This window comes from Dioscorea cayenensis, unplaced genomic scaffold, assembly GCF_009730915.1.
Source record: "Dioscorea cayenensis subsp. rotundata cultivar TDr96_F1 unplaced genomic scaffold, TDr96_F1_v2_PseudoChromosome.rev07_lg8_w22 25.fasta BLBR01000064.1, whole genome shotgun sequence".
Taxonomy (NCBI): domain Eukaryota; kingdom Viridiplantae; phylum Streptophyta; class Magnoliopsida; order Dioscoreales; family Dioscoreaceae; genus Dioscorea; species Dioscorea cayenensis.
The window spans coordinates 80,239-101,733 of record NW_024086455.1 but is presented as its reverse complement, the minus strand read 5'-3'; the positions used below and the strand labels follow the sequence as shown (position 1 = coordinate 101,733).

The 21,495-nt window shown below is 30.9% G+C and overlaps 1 protein-coding gene across 1 annotated transcript; it reads right to left on the bottom strand.

Moving 5' to 3' along the window:
• Nucleotides 1-2,213: 2,213 nt before the first annotated feature.
• LOC120253361 (2,3-dimethylmalate lyase-like) lies at nt 2,214-13,042 on the bottom strand. Its single transcript, XM_039261692.1, has 7 exons — nt 12,929-13,042; nt 7,048-7,183; nt 5,583-5,794; nt 4,840-5,121; nt 3,642-3,764; nt 2,535-2,685; nt 2,214-2,447 (listed from the first exon to the last, which is right to left on the bottom strand). Exons 2-6 carry the CDS (start codon nt 7,178-7,180, stop codon nt 2,539-2,541), a joined length of 897 nt encoding a protein of 298 aa, XP_039117626.1. The 5' UTR covers nt 7,181-7,183; nt 12,929-13,042; the 3' UTR covers nt 2,214-2,447; nt 2,535-2,538.
• Between the last annotated feature and the right edge of the window lie 8,453 nt (nt 13,043-21,495).

Sequence of the window (21,495 nt, the reverse complement as noted above, 5' to 3'; positions counted from 1 at the left end):
AAAAAATGCAAAACAAAAACAAAAACCCTAGCCGAGAAATTGCCCTACGATGACTAACAAAACCCTCACCGAGAAACCTCTCAGCACTTCAATATCTTCCAACAAAAACAGTAACCAAAAACAAAAACCAAAAAAATCTTTCTTTCGTAATGTAATAGTTAACATAAAAACCATACTCAATACCTTAGATTGCAAACTGATGAAATGCCAAATACTTGCGCAGGACTTCTCCTTTGAGATACCGGTAGAAAGGGAAAAGCTGAAATTACAAAGGATGTGCCTAGAGAGATAACTCGAAATGGAAAAATCAAGACGCGAGTTGAGAAAAAACAAGTATACTGGCCCAAGAAATTGCTCTCTTAGTATTACCCTACGGAAAACCCCCCACTTCCTCTCAAACCGCCTAAATGGCTGCAGCCGCGACTCCCCATGTAAGGGCATTTTCGTCCACAAAATTTAAAAATCACTCCGTTGACATCCGTTATATGCTCTGAGGGTTTGAAAAACATAGAGTTTAAAAGAAAGGGGTTTTTAGGGATTACAAAATTAATGGGGCGTTTTTGGCAATATTGCAAATTTAGGGGTTTTTGCAATTTTCACTTTTTTATTTCAAAATTTTGAAAAGAGCATAAAGAATAGTGGGTGTACGTGTTTAAAATAGGAGTGCTCTAATTTGTATAAGTTTAGTTTAGTACATATGTTTATAAATATTAAACTATAATTGTATATATATATATATATATATAGACACCTTATTAAACATTGTTAATAAATTCTAAATATTTTTTCCTAACAAATTTTGAAAAGCCAAATGTTAATAAATCTTGTTGGTGTCAAGTAATATATACTAATATTATACCATATTGAAATAAATATTTTACAAATACGCAACTTAAAATAAAAATTATAATCATTTTGTATAAATTATATTTTGGGGGTGGGGTTCTTGGTAGAGTCCACCACTATGAGTGGACCCTATGTGTGCATGATGGTTAGCTCTTTTTGTTTAAAAAAACAAAATAAATAGACAGAACAAAACAAAATTTGCAATTCACATGGCAATGTCACCGAAGAGGCCATATTTATGACTTAAGAGAGTGTTTGGTTCACATAATTAAAGTGAGAGTGGGAGGGGAGAAAATCCAAACCTTTGTTTGGATGGTCATGGATGGAAGTGAGAGAGGAGTGGATGAGGAGTGAGTAGGGAGTGAGCAATCCCCCCAAATTGGAGGGATTGCTCCACTCCTCCCTCCCTCTTTGGAGAGAATGACAAATTTGTCTTTTTTATTTAATAATTAAAATAATAATTTAATTTAAATAATAATTAATTAATTAATTTTAACACTAATTATTAATTAAATAATAATTTAATTAAATATAATAATCAAGTTTTTAATTTAATAATAATTAATAATTAAAATGAAATAATAATAACTAATAATTATAGTTAAATATTTATTTATAATAATTAATTAATTATATTTCTTCCTTAATTAATTATTTATTATAGTTAATTAATTATTTTTAAAAATATAATTAATTATCAATTTGATATAATTATTTATTATAGTTAATTAATTACTAATGATATTAACAAAAAAAATTGAAATATTTATTTATAACAATTAATTTATTTTTTTTAATTTACATAATATTCATTTGAATAAAAGGCATAAATATCATCTTATTATATTTACTTTTTTTACTTTTCTCATTCCCAATAAATTACACTCTTCAATCCTTATCAATCAAACACATTCTTCATTCTCACTCCTACTCCACTTCCTCTCATCTCACTCCTATTCCACTCCTCCCCCAATCCACCCCTCACAACCAAACACTCCCTAAGTACTAGCAAAATTGTAATGTTAAAAATTTTTAAAAATAAGTTTTATAATTTTGATAAAAAAATAAATATAGTCAATATTTTTCAAAAAAAAAATATTAACTAATTTATCAATTACATATACATAAACACATATGAATATATAGAAATATATATAAATGCATAAATATTTTTTTTGATAAATTGGCGTCAAACACCTTTTTAATTTTTTACATTGTACTTGAGAGGTTTTGAACTCAAAAACTCTCAAATGCAAGCAAGGTTGGAATCCACTAGGCTATGCCTTGGTTCCTTATAAATAAATAAACATACTATTTGGTTTTCAATCTTAAGATTTCACGAAATCTACTCAATACCATACTCGAGATTAATAAAACACTTCCAAATTTAATTTTAATTATAAACCAGTCACAAACACAAATAAGGTTACATGGAGTTCACACCAAATCCATAAAACCTTACCATCATTATTCACTTCAAACAAGATTTAAACTTAAGGCAGAGACAAGCTTGATAATGAAAAGTTCAACTTAAGACTAGATTTAATAGGAACATCTGGGGCAAGCACTGCAACACCAAGTTGATCTTGCACAATATCAACCTACATTTGCAGAACTGCACTTTAATCGCAATGGTTCGAACGTATTTATAAAGAAAAAATTACTAAAAATAGATGCATGTTACGTACTTCTTTAAGAAGAGTTAGGAGAGGAACCGACACGGTAGCGCTCTTCTTCTTTGTAGTAGTCATTGAAGCCAACCGTATCCTTGATTTTTTCAAATGTTGGCAGCTGTCCAGGAGGAGGAACATTGCCACCTTTTATTGCAACAAGTGCATCCTGTTTGCATCATTAAAAGTTAAACCACTTCACATGCTCTTAAGAAAAACAGTTGATTCAGTTAGTAAATCTACCATGTATGAAACACATATACACATATACAGTCAAGACAAGGTCTAGCTTTATTCACATCACATCATCTAACTACATCTAACTATAACTTTTACTGAAATAAGAGAAGTAAAATTAACTAAGAGACTAATCAGAGCACTGATTATGATAAAATCAAAGTGCAATGGTTAGCTGATGCTAATTTGATTAATTGGAACGTACGATCCTCGTCTTTCTCTATGTACAGCTTCCGCCAAAATAAATACATCTTGCAAGTTTATGCATACATTATGCAAATGCATTTGTCTGTTCTACTCTAAAATCATTGGATTAATACAGAGCGTTACAATATGCAAGAAAGCATAACATAAAGTTATTGAAAATAAATATTGCTAATACTGTGTTGACATCTGTTAATAAAATCCACTTGTTCAACTTCTTTAAGTGAAGGATTGATCTATGATTCAGAAAATTTTTATTGTTTTTTCTGTTAAAGTAGATTTAACAGACAATTGTTAAGGCAAACATGAAATAAACACCAACCAAAACCAATGCAAAAGAGATAGAATAAAAGGAGGAAATGGATCTAAAAGGAGAAACTAAATAGGCAGAGATCAACAAAACAAAATCCAAAAGAAGTGGTGCTAAAAGATCTAGCATTGCAATTTCTTCATCACCATAAACATTAAATAAGCATGCCTATATATATTTATTTTTATTTTTATTTTTTATTTTTATTTTTTTTTAAGACATACTCAATCCTTAACCAAAATAAGATCCGTAAGTTGCTATGGTTTAGATCATGTCACATATAAAATTGCATCTAATAATATACTTTGTGATAATCTTTGAAACACTGTGTCATTTAATATTTCAAACATCGAAGTAAAGTATAAGGATAGCACCTCCATTGCACGAATAGACACCCCAATCAAGGATAAGGGATAGCACACAAGTTTAAACCCAATCTTCTCAAGTTCAGTGGGGCTCAGAATGGGTGTCTTCCCTCCACCTTCAAGCATGTTAACCTACACAACAATGTAGGTTACAAATTAAAAATAATAAAACTTAACACAAACAACTCAGGTGTCATGTTTCAATTTTTTCTTTTTTTCTTTTTTTACATGTATAAATGATCAACCTTGTGGGAAGAAGTAATATTCTTATTGAAAGAAACCAAAAAAATAAGAGAAAATAGAGTCATATCATGTGCATACCCGTAGAACACACAATCATTAACCTCGCCTAGTTCAAACTCGGAATCTATACAAAGAAATACTTCCAATCATTTGTCATCAATGAGGGCTGGTTGAACCATGGGTTGGACAAACAATGTTTCTTCTCTCAAAGAAGTTCATGGAAATGTTTCATTTGCTTTCACCCATAATACTATTGAAGGCATGCAAAATAAGGCATTCATACATACCCCCTGAGGACAAATGAGTATTAGAACTTGATAAATATCAAAAGTCTGGAAGCTTTCCATAGGATAGGTTCTTTCAATACACTAGAATGATTTATTACTAGAATGATTTAATAATTCTAAGAAATTTCACAATAGACTTGACTTACAAGAATACTATGTCTTGCATGAGTATACATGCAATTGAGGATTATTACAAGGGTACATGTGTTAACAACCCAGAAAAGGTAATAAGGTTGATGACAAGCCATGAAAAATTCCATAGGATTTAGCATTTTCTTCGTTTGAAAATTGTCTGAAGGTATTAAAAATGTGTAAATCTTATAGGTAATGTCCAAATTAGTTTTTCCCATAAAACTACAGTAAGGTTGATGGACCCAATGTATCATGTTCAAGTTGGAACAGAATGTAAATGCTTAAATAAGTCATTACCCAAGAAAATTTTCCATTTGATTATACAACAACATGTTCCATAAGGGCAAAGACTTCCTACCACCTTCCAGGATTTACTCAACACAGAACTCAAGCTACAAAAAAGTTGATATTATGTGCATAAAGTAGTAAGAAAAAACTAGTTTCAGTGAGTGAAATAGTCTAATCATAATTAAACATTTTCAACATATTAAGATCAGGATATAATTGGTAATTATTGTATAAAAAAAGTATAGAAAAAAAATTACCATTTTTGGAAGGTGAGGAACAGCATCACAAAAAGCCTTCATTTCTTCCACTGAAGCAAGTGCATCGATGAAAAGAACATCAGCTCCCGCATCAGCGAAGGCTCTTGATCTCCACAATGCTTCTTCCAAAGATATAGCCTGCCGAGCATCAGTTCGTGCTATGATCACAATGTCAGAACCACTTTCTTCTCGAGCATCCAATGCTGCTTTTATGTGCATCACTGCCTCCTCCCTTGAAACAACCTTCCTTCCTCGGGTATGACCACAAGCTTTTGGTAACACCTTTGGAATAGGGATTATCATTACACACAATAAGAGTGTTGTTTCACTTGATGGACACTACTTTGCTAGCTACTGTTAAGGTGATCTGAATCACTCCTGCTTAATTATATTTAGTTCTAAAGTTTGGTTCATCTAACATCAGAGTATCAGTACTTGGACCTTTAGAAAATGATTCATAGTGAATAAATTAAACATGTTTTCAGTAGGATTGATGGAGCTAAGGGGTCCTCAAGCACACCACTCTTTCAATCAGGAAAAGTAAAACATATGATCACAAAAGTCAATGCTGAGCACATTAGGATCAGGCTGAGAGGGTGCTGGCCAAACCAAATGTATGGAGTTCCCTTGTATCTCAAAAGAAGAGGTTGCTCAGAACTCTCAGAACAATGAGGTTTAGTGTAATTCTAAAGCTAGAAAACAGAATTATTCACAAGAGCAACTAGAAAAAAACATAATGTTACCTGATCTTCAAGAAAAACCCCGGCAAAACCAGCCTGAATAAAGCCTTTCACTGATCTCTTGACATTCATTTCATTGCCATAACCATTATCACCATCCGCAATCACAGGAATTGAAACAGCTTGAGTGATATTATACCCCTGATCTAACATTTCACCATAAGAAATCAGACCCACATCCGGCAAGCCCAACCGAGCAGCAGATATAGAGAACCCTGAAAATATACCAGAATCATACTGCAAAATTCAGTTTCAGCCCAGAGACGGAAATGATCAGTCTTAAAAGAATATGGTAGTAATCAATTTCAATCCTGTGATGAAATTTAATTTAAAATTTTATGCGCTGCATTGCGATACCAGCAGCAATCATGCCCGCTTGCTACAGAATTCCTAGTTATTTGGGGAAAAAAAAGCTTATGATAACTTCCTAAAACATATTTTATGTAAAATATGTTTGTTAAAAGAAATTTTTAGTCAAAGAAAACCATATTTGACCTTTCAGAATTGCTAATAACAAAAGAAATCAGTCCTTGCATAAAACTTCACTTGTACTTTAATTATACATTCACAGTTCAACAGTGGGAATTTCATTCTCAACCGGTTGCTAAAAGCCTTACATTCATGGTTGGATTACAAAGCTATAAGATCAAGAAAGGACTTCCAAATTCATTTCGAATGATGCAAATGACTCCGTTTTAAAGACATTTCAATGTCTTATTTTTAGGATAAATATGATGAATTAGACAACTAATGCTGCATTCCCACATTGGATATTTCAACTCTCTGTCAATTTCAAGCTATGTTTTGGCCTTTTTTATCTTTCTGTTATCAGCTTTTGATGGTCTACCTTCAAACATATTTTACCCAGCATCACAACAAATTAATGCATGATTCCTAAAATGTTTTTTCTGCACCAAAAACCAATCCAAGAAAGCCTGTTTTGCATAAAATAAGAAAAACGACTAACAGAAACATTACGCCATGCAAATTTTAGCTGAATTTCACTAGGCAGTATGCATGAAAATCGGTACAACATGAGCTCAAGGAACTGCCAGAGCCTTTCCTGATGACTGGCTGACCATCACCAACAGGTTTTGCCGGCTTCTTAATTGATCCTAAAACCACTTTTTAAACAAGACCTGTGTTGCTCTTTTTAGTATGATGCAGAGTTCAAATTTTTGATAGATATAATATATTCATCTAAACTTTTTATTTCAAGCACAACTAATACAAAAGTAGTCAATGAGAGGAATTGATAAATGACTTCAAAGTGAATTTTCATCGTCCAAAGCAGCTCTTGAGCTAAAATCAATCCCTCAACATTAACACAAACACTGACCTACCATGATAAAATCCACTACTTAACTTCACTACTTCACAATATCACAATCATATTCACCAATTCAATGGATTTATCTCATGAATCAATGTAGTTGAATTTCTCAGAAACTAAACAACAAACACGTACCACTCGTGAAGCAGCACTTGAACCCAGCCTTCTCCACCAGCTTGGCACTCAAAGCATTGAAGCAAGCAGGTCCATGGAAGACTCCAGGGGACTCCAGGATCCTCCTAAGCGCCTGAGCACGTTGCTGCTGCATTTTCTGTTAATAGCATACTGTGATTTTTCTGTTCACATACCTTAAGTAACCAATGATTGGTAACAAGAAAAAAAATAACACCCAAAAACATTGTGTAATCATCTGCCTATAATTATAAGTACATGGGTTGCCAAATCATGGCAACAAACAGACATTTACATAATACTAAAAGCAAAGGGAAAAAACACTCCAAATCTTTTGATAAAAACATTTAATAGACAAAGGAATATCCAAGTTGGAAATGTGTCATAATTTTGCCATAAAATATTTTCAAAAATATATCCACCAAAATTTCCAATTCAAAAAATTATTAGGAAATCAAGCACTTGCACAATGAAGTCAACAACTAATGTGTAAATTCAAAGACTCAAACCATAAGAAAAAATTGTTATCATAACAAGAAAACAAATTTTTTAAAAAAATATATGATTTACAATCCAACTTGAACATGGCAACATTTTTAAGATACAAGACATCTAACTACTTGTAGCTACTGCACAATGGTTAAATACAAATATTAAACTTGTACTTCACTCATATTTGCACAGGGTTGGCAAGTCCACTGTGCACCAATAGCTAGCTTTCTTGACTATGCTGCCATCTCTTGGTTACTGCACTCTAACTACTTGTAGCTACTATGCAATGTTTAAAGCACAAAGCATGGAAACCAGTGCTTGCACTTAAGGTACACCAATTGCTTGCTTTCTTGCAATTTCTTGCCTGTGTTGCTATATCTTAGGGGTGTTTGGTTTGAAGGAAAGGAATGGGAATCATTACTTATATTGAGAAAGCCCTTGTTTGGATATGGAGTAATGGGAGTGGGAGAGGCATGGGCAAGGAGTGAGAGAGGCATGGGGGGGAGTTTCCATGCCTCTCATTTTTGAGGGGAGTGGGAGGAGAATGAGGGTTATGATGGATAAATTTACCCATTTACCCATTTACTTTTTTTAATTATAAATCTATTAATCTAAATAATTGAAACATTAAGTCCGATTCAACAATTATCTATCATGTCAATTATTGGATAGCCCAATGGTATGACACTAAAATGTAAAAGGGATCATGGATTTAAATCCCTCCCTCGACAGTACTGTTCCCCATACCGTTCATACACTGTTCACCGGAACTTTTATATTATTCTTATACTATACATACACTGTACATCCGGGTTTCAGTACTGTTTATATTCATAAAAAATGGCGCTTGTCGCCTATTATTAAAAAAACAATTATCTATCATTGAAACAATCCTTAATGGAGAAAACTAAAGTCATAAACACAAGAAAAAACATATTTAGAAGAGAAACCCCTCTCATCTAACACAGCTACATGACAACAATTCAACCGACAGATAAGCACAGACAAATCAACTATCAAACCCACATCCTGATCAAAATATAAGAGTCTTTATAGGGAAATGATTCAAGAAATGTTTCTGCAAAAAACACACGTCTGATCCCATAAAATCCGGAAGCGTATAAGCATGCATGAATTACAAATAAGATCTCATTATAAGATCAAATATTAGAAAGGAAAATCAGAAGCAACACTTCAGCCCCAAAAGATGAAAGTCATAGGTCAACTTTTCATCTAAAACTTTGATCAAATATATCGACTAAACTAAGACATTTGGCAAAAGTGCAAAAATATTAAAACTAAATAAATAAGGTGATTTTTAAAGCTTATTGTACCATAATCCCTGATTAATTACTATGAGAATCTAGGAAAACAAAATCAAGGAATTCTTTCGAAAAGAACAGGACTCGACAAGATCAGGTATTTAAAATTATGATAATAAAGCAAAAACTCAAAACCACAAGCTAAAATTCATAGAATCAAATTTGATTTGTAAACTTTGATCAAATAGAATTGTATATCCTGTAAACTAAGATATTTGGCACAAGAATGAAAATATTAAGAATAAATGAATCCATAGATTTTAAAAGTTGATCATACTACAAACCCTGACTAATTACTATGAGAATTTAGGAAAACAAATTCAAGAAATTTTTTCGAACAGAACAAGACTTCACAAGATCAGATATTAGAATTATGAATAATCAAACAAAAACTCATGCCTACAAACTAAAATTCATAGATTCAGATTTACTTGTAAACTATGGTCAGATAGAACTGTACATTCACTGACCTAAAAAAAGAATTGGCGACTAAATGTAAAAATAATAATAAAAAAGTAAATGAATTGGCGATTTTGGAAGCTAATCATACTATAAACCCTCATTACCTACTATGATAATCTAGGAAAACTGATTCAAGAAATTATTTCTTAAAGAACACGACAACTAAGTGTTGATATAAGAAAATTAAAGGAATTCAGCATTTTGAAAGCTAATCATACCATACTTTGGAATTAATTAGTATGAGAATCTAACAAAACCAATTCAAGAAATTCTTTCAAAAAGAACAATTCACAAGATTAGGTATCAAAATTATGACTAACAAAAACAATCAAGTGACAAGCTAAAATTCATAGATTAGAATTTTCTTGTAAGCTTTGAAGAAATACAACTGATATCCATTCAAGATATTTGCTAACTTAACTGTGGATATAAGAAAAATGAGTCCGGTGATTTTGAAAGCCAATCATACCATAAAATCTAATTAATTACTATGAGAATCTAAGAAACCTATTCAAAAAATTCTTTCAAAAAGAACAGTTCAAAAAGATTATATATTAGAATTATGAATAACAAAACAAAAAAACTAAATATCCAAGATATTTAACAACTAAGTCTGAATATAAGAAAAGTAAATAAATCCGCCAGTTATGGAAGCTAATAGTTGAGTTAAACCCCTGATTAATTACGAAAAAAATCATTCAAGAAATTCTTTCAAAAAAGAAAGAGACTTCACAAGGTTGGATATTACAATTATTAATAACAAAAACTCAAGCTCATAAGCTAAAATTCATGGATTTGCATTTTCTTTAACTTGGATCAAAACAACTATATATCCATTAAACTTAGATATTTGACAACTGAGTGTGAATTTAAAGGAATCTGGCAATTTCCAAAGCTAACTATACAGTCAACCCTAATTAATTACTATGAAAATCTAGGGAAAAGTATTCAAGAAATTCTTTCAAAAAGAGCATTCATCTAAACACAAATACATATCAACAAACTTAGACACTAACATGAAGCACTCATAACTGAAACCTGAAATCCATGAACTCAAAAAACAGAATATATATATATATATATATATATATATATCAAAAGACTGAAAATTATTGATGAAACAAAGAGCATTAGGAGCAAAATCATGGATATCAATTAAAGAAAAAGGCAAATGAATCTAGAGACTGAGGAGGACATATGAAGGACTGATATGTTGTGAAACGAAAACACAGTATTGATGGTGAATGGTTGTGGTGTTGAAGCTGGAATTCAGTGTGATTGAAGAATGGAGATTGGTTGCTGTGTTGGACTGTGGAATGAAGTTGTGCTGAAGTTTGAAAGATTGCAGTGAAGGTAAGAAGTTGGAAGAAGAGGTTAAGTTAGGGAAGAAGATGGAGGGAAGCAGTGGGAAAGTTTTGAAATTTAGTTGGTAGTTACTGTGATTAGGAGTTAGTTGTTTGATTGGGTGTGTTTGTATTGGTTGTAAGGTCTGAGTCAGCACTGAGTAATCTGACTCAGATAAGTTGTAAATCCTGACCGTAGGATCATATTAATGGGGGGGGTCTGGGTTATGTTCTAATCTAGGCCATAGATTGGATCAACAGTGAATTTAATCTTGACCGTAGGATTGTTTTAAGTTGAATGGGGTCCACGATGATATTGAATCTGGGCCATTGATTTTAAACAATAAGAACTTATGGTTCAGGGACCTCATATTGCTCTGGTTCCAAAACCAAGAGTATTCCCTGATTTTGGCTTACCACAGCCTCAAATGTGTCCCAGTAAACTACAACATAAAAAATAAAAGGACACGTGTTGATAGACAAAAACCAGGGAATACCCTGGTTCTAGAACCAGACAATTTGAAACTCTGGTTCAAGGGGGTGTATAGCTCATCTCACATGGTTCCGAAGTAGGGCATTCTCTTGTAAGGGTGAGCAACCCAGTATTTAGGGATCGGTAAAAACTCGATCCGTATTCCGACTTGGTTTAAACCGGATATCAAAAATTGGGAATCCGATTTAAACCTGATCGGACATCAAATATCCAGATTTAAATTCAAGTTTATCAACCTCATGGGGTTTTTTTTTAATATAATAATATTACATAAAAAAAAAAAAAATAAAAAACTTATAGTTAAAAAAAAATTAAAATCTTATGTTATTCTCTACACAACAGAAATAATAAATAGTTTTATCAATTCTAAACAATACAAAAAAAATCAAATATTATTGGAAACATCAAACATCTCATAAATAACGCAGTTAGAACAAAACACATGTTGATGAGGACTAGAAGTGAAAAATTAGAAGAAAATTCAATATATTTTAAAAGAATTAAATTAGGAAATTGATTTTTTTTTATTACTTTTTAGCCCCTGTAAAATTTAAATTTTACACACACACATATATATATATATATATATACAACTCTTAAATTGATTAGATTAAGAATTTAAATTTATTTTAGTTTTAGTCTTTGTAAACTTTAATTTATTAATGTATATATATATATATAACTCATAAAAGATTAGATTATAAATTTGGATTTTTTACTTTTTAACCCAGGTAAACTTTAAATTTATTAATATATATATATATATATTGAAAACCGGATCAGATTCGGATATCAAATTTTTATTTTTTTTCCAACCCAAATTAAATCCGGTTTTCATCTTGAAAATTTGGATCCAATAATTGGATGCCGGATCGAATCTTCGGATTAGGTTTTTTTTTTTTGCTCACCCTTATTTTCCTGGTCCTCCCTATCATACCTTGTCCCCATATGACATTATTTTTGTATTTTATGACTAGGAGACACATGTTGTATGTTATGATTAAGAGACACGATATGATAAGAAGGGGGGACTAGGATGTGATAAGAACGGAGGACTAAGGATGTGATAAGAAGGGAGGACTAGGGGGAATAACCTAATTCAGGAATAAGGTGATATGACTTCCTCACAAAGACAGAGTAGGACTTTTGAAACAGACCCAAAGCAACAACATAAGAATAGCAGTGAAACTTATCCAAGAAATTCATTCCAAGACAAAAACATGCACTCGACCTCGTGAAAAATCTTGAACTATCCAAACAATTCGATAATAATAAATCCAGAGAGATAAAAAAGGTATTTAACCCTATGAAAGCCATGAATGATCTAAATGCATGAAGGAAAACAACAACTCTAAACCCCAAGTCCATGAATTAAAGAAAAGACACTCTCAACTTAGATCAAGCACTACTCACTATCTCTGAAATTAAGATTGACAAAACTATGGTTTGGGAATGGTAAACAGAGGAACGTACGAAATTAAGATTTTTTTAAAAAAACCACTGTTTGGAACAGTAAAAAAAGAGTCAACGAATAAAGAGAGCATTGGAATTTTGACTTCATTAAAAATCCAAAGAAATCCATCAAAGAAATTATTCTCAAAAAAACAAAAAACCAAAACCCGTGCAAATCTTGGATCATGCAAACAATAACAAGCGTCACAGATCAAAAAACCCCAGTACCATAGAATTCAAAAAAACCAGGCAATGATTCAAGAAAATCAAGAAGATAAAGAAGCAAATAGAACTTGAGATGAGAATTCAAAAGTTCTCACCGTAAATGGGAGGAAGGAAGGGCGGTCTCCGGACCTCTGGTGAGCACCGACAACGACGAGGACAGCAGCAGGTGCAGTCTTGATTATTGAGTGGAGATGACTCAGCTGAAAGAGTGAACCAGGCTATTTATTGAAAAATTTTGACCAATTGGGCCGATTGCTAGTCTGGATTGGGTCCCACAGACACTACCGTTGGTTGGGTTGTTTACTTCAAACGCAACATTACATTCACGCAAAAAATGCATGAATTATATTTTTATTTTTTATTTTTTACTTTTTTTATTGTTTTTTTGTTTTTTTTGGTTAGTTGTGTTTTATTCCTCATTGAAAGAAAGGATTGGTGGCATTTATGTAATTGACTTAACATCAGGTAAATTTTTTGGGAAAACACAAATTATGGCATGTTACTCATTTTATGATCTAAATTTTAATTTAAATCAAAATAGTCGTCCAACTTTCAATTTTATTTTATCGGGTGGTTATTCAGCCTTTTTTTATGAAATAGATGCCGAAATTCTCTGTCTATATATACATGACACACTATTCGCTCAGCTGGTAATTCTATCTCATTTTCTGATTAAAAATTTCTAACATAAAATCATCAAAAATTAACTGACTCTCTTGATCAGGTGATCACCCAGTAAAATAAAATTAAAGTTGGATAATCATTTTGATTCAAATTGAAGTTTGGACACTAAAATGAAAAGTTGTCATAGTTTCATGCCCTATCAAAAAAATTTACAAGTTGATTATTTGTATAAATAAAGTTTGAATTGAAATTAGAAACTCTATAGTTTTATTATTTAAATAGAAAAAAAAAATCCATTTTGTTATGTAGAGCTGAAATGTAAGTATGTGGTTCGAATTTTTAGGAATTATTGTATATATATATATATAAGTTAGATATTAGTGCTGGCATATAATTTTATTTGTAGCATTTAAGTTGAAATACTCCATTTAAATGGTCGAAATTTTGAAATGTAACTTTGGTGGATATAAAAATTTTAATTAAAAGTCCACAATTCTGTGTGTTTTGTTGGAGTGTCAAATTATTAACTATTTTTTTATTTAATTAGTGATTATATTCATCACTCAATTTAGAAAATGATGCAAGTTCCACACATCACTCATCGATGGAGTGAAGTTATTTAATATGATAATTTCTAAAAATATTTTTTATAAATAATAAAAAAATTTAAATTAAAAAAATAAAAGATAAAAAGTACAAAAAAATATAAAATAAAATAAATAAAAGTGGGTGTCAAGTGACAGAAATGGAATGCCAAAATCAAAGAAAAAAATTGAAAATTGTTGTAGTAATTTGACCTTTACTTTGTTTGTTTTGAAATGTCACTTTGAAATGAAAATTTTAATTAAAAGTCTTCAATTCTGTGTGTTTTGTGAAAATGTCAAATTATTAACCACTTTTTTATTTAATTAGTGATTTTATCCATCACTTATTTTAGAAAATGATGGAAGTTCCACACATCACTCAATGATTGAGTGAAGTTATTTAATAGGATAATTTTTAAAAATATTTTTTATTATGATGGAAGTTACACAAATCACTCAACGATGGAGTGAAGTTATTGAATATGAAAATTTTTAAAAATATCTTTTATAAATAATAATAAAAAGATAAAAATTACATAAAAAATATAAATAAAATAAAGATTTAATTGCCATACAAGTCCCTATAATTGTGTATTTTCTGTATTTTTAGTCATTCTAATATTTTTAAGTATAATTAAGTCCTCATATTTGGTCGAGTTTAGGGCTCGTTTCAATGTCACAAGAATATTTTTTTAAGACAATTAAGTCCTCAGACTTACATCATTCATCTACATCACCGCGACTGAGAATGAACCAACTCGACTAAATATGAGGATTTAATTATGTCTAAAAATATTGTAAAAACTAAACAAGCAGAAAGTACATATTTATAGAGAACTGTATAGTAATTAAACCTAAAATAAATAAATAAATAAATAAATAAATAAATAAAAGTGTGTGTCAGGTGACACAAATGGAATGCCACAATCAAAGAAAAAAATTGAAAATTTTTGGAGTAATTTGACCTTTACTACTGTGTGTTTTGAAAATATAACTTTGGTTAAAATGAAAATTTTAAATAAAAGTCTTCAATTCTGTGTGTTTTGTTAAAATTGTCAAATTATTAACCATTCTTTTTTAATTAATTAATGATGCTATCCATCACTCAACCTAGAAAATGATGGAAGTTCCACTCATCACTCAACCATGGAGTGAAGTTATCTCTTTGCACTTGGGTTGAGTTTATAAATATTTAATATAATATTTTTTAAAAATATTTTTTATAAATAATAAAAAAATTTAAAATTTTAAAAATAAAAGATAAAAAGTATAGAAAAATAGAAAATAAAATAAAATAAATAAAAATGGGTGTCAGGTGGGCCGTCATTTTAACGTCTACTTCCACGACCCAATTACCCTAAACCCTAAATTAAATGTCATAATAATAATATACCAAGTAAGATTTGATATATGATTTTGAAGTTTTTTCTAATTGTCTAAATTAGCTCAAAAGTTTTAAATATATACATTGGTGGAACAAGAATGATAATGGTAATGGTAATACTAATAACAATAGTAATGAAAATGAAAAAATGTTTGGTTGGAAAAGAATAAATACCGGAAATAAGTAAAAGCGGGATAGAGAATTTATATAAATTACTTTAATGTCTTTAATATAAGTAATGATATGTTTAATATATAAAATAATTATATATAAGTAAATATATAGTCTTTGTAATTATTATAATTAAATATTTACAATAATTTTTTTACCATTATTCACTTTAATTATTACAATTAATCAGATTACATAATTATTATTTATTTTAATATTTAGAATAAATAATTTATTTTTTCCATTAACCAATTAAATAATTTACTTTAATTATCCTCTTTAATTTATTTGAAAGCTAGTAAAGTTATTCTAATTATTTAAATTAATGATTTTATTTAATTAAATATCTATTGGGTAAAAGTGTCATTTCACTTTAATTACCATATTTAAAAATTTTTATTAACTATTTTATTTAATTAAATCTACATAGGATAAAAATGTAATTTCATGTTAATTATTATAATGTAATATGTATATTAAATAATTCTGGTTAATTATTATTTATTTTAATTATTATAATTAGTTATTTAAATTAATGATTCTTACTAAATTATATCTCAAATAGGGCAAAAATGTCATTTCACTATCAATAGTGTTTAATCCACTATATGCCACCCAAAATTGAGGTAATGAAATTTCTTCACTATATATAATGCTATTACCTATAGTACTAATTCTCAAATTAATAGTAATATATTTAAACATGATTATATATTATTATTTATAATCAATCTCATTCTAACCGTGCTCAATTCCCAATCCCAATGCCTCCTAAATGGTTGAGTGAAATTATCTCTTTGCACTTGTTGGGTTAAGTTTATAATTATTTAATATAATAAATTTTTTAAAAGTAATTTTTTCTAAATAATTTAAAAATAAAAAATAAAAGATAAAAATACAAAAATAAATATAAAATAAAATAAAATAAAAGTAGGTATCAGTAGGCCAAAATGGAATGCCAAAATCAAAGAAAAAAATGAAAAGGTTTGGAAGCGGTCATTTCTATAATTTGACCTTTACTTCGATTGAATCAAATGAGTGAAAAACTTACATCAACTCTCACTTCCGTCATTTTAACATCTACTTCCACGAATCAAATGCCATAAACCCTAAATTAAATAGGTCATAATAGTAATATATCAAGTAAAGCCTTCATATATGATTTTGAGGTTTTAACTAATTGTCTAAATCAGCTCTAAAAAATTTAAATATCTACATTGGTAGAATACTAGTCACGATTATTGTGATTTCTGTGATTTGACATGAACTTTTGCTATTATCACCGGCTATTAAGGCCGTCTCCAATGCATGATCCAAATCTCAAATTTGGGGTCATGGTTGGCTTTAACCCACCCCTTTTTTTACCCCAAATTTGGGGTGGGGTGGGGTTGCTGGATGGGTGACCCCAAATTTAGTGTTTCACTTATTTTATAAAATTTATTCAATTTTTTTGTTATTTTTATTATTATAACTAATAAAAATTATAAGTTATTAATTTATATAATTAATACTTTTATTATAAGTAATATTTAATATAATTATAAGTAATATTTTAATATAATTATAAATTTTATGTGCAATTAATTATTTAATAATAATTTTTTTAATTAAATTAATTTATGATAACTAAAATAGTTAAAATATACTAAAAACAATGAAAGATGCATGCAATACGAATATATAACAAAATACATACATAACAATATAGATAATTATGCATAGGTATAATGCCCTCTACTTTTCTCTCTCTTCTCTTTTGGTCCCTCTACTCAGAAATACTCCCGTTTAGTCCCTCTACTTTTGAAATGTGCCCACCTAGTTAAAAATGCTCCAAACTAGTCCCTTTACTTTTAAATATGACACAACTAGAGGGATTAAGTGAGCAGCATTTTTAAAAATAGAGGGACTAGTTGGGAGCATTTTTAACTAAGTGGGCACATTTTCAAAAGTAAAAGGGACTAATCGGGAGTATTTCTGAGTAGAGGAGAGAGAAAAGTACTATGACTATTTTGGTGATTATACCTAATGCATAAATATTCACCTATAATAAATCTAGCTATTAAATAACCTTAATAAAAGCTAATGCAATGAAAAAGCTAATTAAGTAATTTTATTTTTGTTGTTAAAATTGTAATCAACGATGTGTTTATTACTTATTTATCAAACTAATTAAAAAAATTATAATAAAATTTCTAAATAAATTAAAAAATATCTTAGCCTTTAAAATATTTTAAATAATTTTTATTAGTAATATATTACATGTAAATAATATTTAATTAAATCATTGTTGAAAATTGATTTTAAGTATTTGTGGTTGAATAATAATAATAATAATAATAATAATAATAATAATAATAATAAAGAGATGTTTAAAAGAATATTCTCTTTTGGGGTAAGATTTTGGGTATATGGTTGAAGTACCCGATCAAGTACCCGATTTTTTGAGTCAGCAAAAACTTGACCCTATAAATTTAAGTTTAATCTACTCTATAAATTTGCTTTATATAACAACATTATATATAAAAAAGAAAAAAATTATAACTTATAAAGAGCATTAAACTCTTATATTATTTTTAACACAACAAAAGTCATTACAAAAATAATAAAGATTTTATCAATCTTAGTCATCAGAAAAAAAAAATTTCAAAAGCATCAAGTGTCTTATCAATAATGATTATTGGTTGCTAGAGAGAGAAGAGATTTGGATGGAGACAAGAGAGAAGAGGTAGGATGATGCCTGTTTGGGACTGGGAGGCAGGGATTTGAAATTTTTTTTCATTTTACTTTTTAATCTATGTAAATTTAAATTTATTAATATTAATATATATATGTATATATATATATATATATATATATATATATATATATATATATATATATATATATATATATATAACTCTTAAAGGGTTTAGATCTAGGGACTTGGGTCTTTTTTTACCTTTTTTTAGACCATATAAAAATTTTTAAATTTTTATGTATCTATATATAATAATATACTAAAAAGTAAAACCGAATTGGATTCGGTTACTTGATTTTCAATTTCTCCTGACCCGGATTTGACCGAGTTTTCATCTAAAAAATTCAGATCGGGTACCCAAAAAATTCATGTCAAAAATATGGATACCAGATCGGATCATCGGATCTGGATTTTTTTGCTCACCCCTATATGTAAGTATGGGGCAGAGAGATGTCAGCATTTTCTCTCTTCTCTTCAAATGCTTCGCTTTTGCTCCTTCCTTCTTCCAATCCTCTCAAAATTTTCTCCACCCCTCTTTGTTTTTCATGAGGCTCTGCCTCTTTATCATTTTTTTATATATTTATATTATCATAAAGCGAAAAAAAAATTTACTAAACTACCTTCTATAATAATTATATTATAAAATATGACCCACAATCATTTCATTTATGTTAGAGTAATAATATTACTTGTATATATACTGTATACTTATACGTATATACTGTTAAGTATACATGCTCATGTATACATCATTCTTGTATTTATATGGGTTAGTTTCAGTCTAATGCACATACAATTCATTCTTTCTCTCATATTTTGTCTATCATGGTATCAGCCTGTCGACCTTGTCAAAATTTTGCTCCGTTCAGTTTTTGACGACGAAGTTGCTTGTTTGGTTCGTCGTTTGTTTAGTTCTTATGTTACCGGAGTTCTGTAAGCCACTTTGTTTGCTCGTCACTGAATTTTGTCCGTCCTCCGACGAGCCTTGAAAGCCCTGTTAACTCGTCACCGAGTTTTGTCTGTCCTCCGACGAGCCTTGAAAGTCCATTCTACTTGAAGCACTACCGTTTTTCAACTGAAAACTTGTGTTTCGTCATCGGCGTGTCTACTATCGTCGCGATCCTACACCCATACGAGTTTCGCTGTTGCCACCAGCCAGTGCTTGCCTCGTCATTCCGTTGCCAACAAGCTCCAAAGCCTTCCATTGCCATCACCTACATCTTCCGCCAGCGACCGCCAAGCTCTACAGTCCACACATTCAATTATTCTTCCCGCCTGGATGAAGCCATCTACATCAACTTTTCCTTGACTCCCGACCGACGCACCTTTTCACTCACTCAAGTTCCAACGCATTTGGCATTATCCCATTCGTTTGTTTCCCACCCTTATTTGTTTTCCCAGTACCCATATTATATATATTATAATATATCTATACTTATCCTATATCTATATCTATATACCCATAGTATCTATATTAAAAATATATCTATATATATTATAATATATCTATACTTATCATATATATATATAAATATATATATATATATATATATATATATATTTTTATTAAAAAACAAAAACGCCTAAAGCTCAATACCTGATCTGTTCAAACATTCTCTCTTTCTCTCTCTCTCTCTCTCTCTCCCTCCTGACTACTTGCTTTTTCCTTTTAATCTTTCCTTTCTTATTTATTTAAACAAAAAAAAAAAAATATATGGCATCATCTTCTCCACATTTTCTAGCTCCAATTGATATTAAATTAAATGGTACCAACTACAAAGAATGGTTTACTCATCGTCGCATTGCCTTACTTGGTATGTATTTGTTTAGCCATGTCGACGGTACTTCTCCCCAACCGTCTACACCTGATGCATCGTGGACACTTAGTGATCACCGTACCATGACTATCATCTGTCAGTCTTGTGAAATTGATATTCGTATGGAAATTGGACATCTTCCCACTGCTCATGCAATGTGGGAGCACTTGGGGCGTATGTTTGAGCATTCTAGCTCTGCTCGACAGTATGCCATTTTACAGGATCTTACTCACGTACAACAACGTGAGCGTTCCGTCAGGAAGTATGTCAGTGACCTACGATCCTTATGGCGACAGCTTGATTCTTTAGAAGGATCTACTTGTCTGACATGTACATGTTGTAAAACTCGCACTTAGTCTCGCCTAACACTGACGTGCTCAATTTCGATCGTCTCGTCACGATTTTGAAAGTCGTTCGCGACCAAGCTGCTCAATCGAGACCCTCTTCCATCCTTTAACGATGTCATTCGCAGTGTTATTGCTGAAGAAACTCATCTCAGCACATTATCTCCATGGCTTATCCCTCCAGACACAGTTCTTGCTGTGACCTCTCCACGTTCCACTCGAGCACACTCCGTTCCTTATGGGTCACCAGCTCCTGCTTCATCGAACTCTTCTCGGTCTTCAGTTATCTGTCATTATTGCAAGCGTCCTGGTCATATGAAGAATCAATGTTTGAAGCTTCAGCAACGACAACAGCAACAGTCATCACAACCTCGTCCTGTGCCTCGATCTCCTGCTTTCTCCCCTCTTGCTGCTTCTGTCTTAGTCTCGGATTCTCCTGCTCCTGTTGATCTTCTTTCTCACGTTGCTCAGCTCACTGAACAGGTTCATGGCATGCAGCGAGCTCTGTCCTCCAGTGTTTCCTCTGCTATGTCTGTTGCCTCTAGTATGTCTTCCCTTTTCCTGGATTTTAGATTCTGGTGCCACTCATCATATGGCTGCTGATACCTCTACCCTAGTGTGGTCGTCTTCAGTCCACTTCATTTAACATTACTAACGTTCATTATGTCCCTGGCCTAGCTCTTAACCTTCTTTCTGTTAGTCAGCTCACTGATCATGGTCTCACAGTTACCTTTTCTTCTTCTACTTGTACTGATGCGGGGACCATCTTACGAGGCGGAGGATTGGGATCGGGCGTGGGGTGGCGGCCTCTATCACTTAGACTCTCTTCATCTTCCCACTCCTCCATCTTCTGATATTGTCGCCTCTGTATATTCTCTTGATCGTTGGTATAGTCGCCTTGGTCATTTGTCTAGTTCTTGCCTGAAACTCCTGGCCAGTTCAGGTAATCTTGGTTACATTTCTTTTCTTCCTCACATCCATGTTTGGGTTGTAAACTTGCT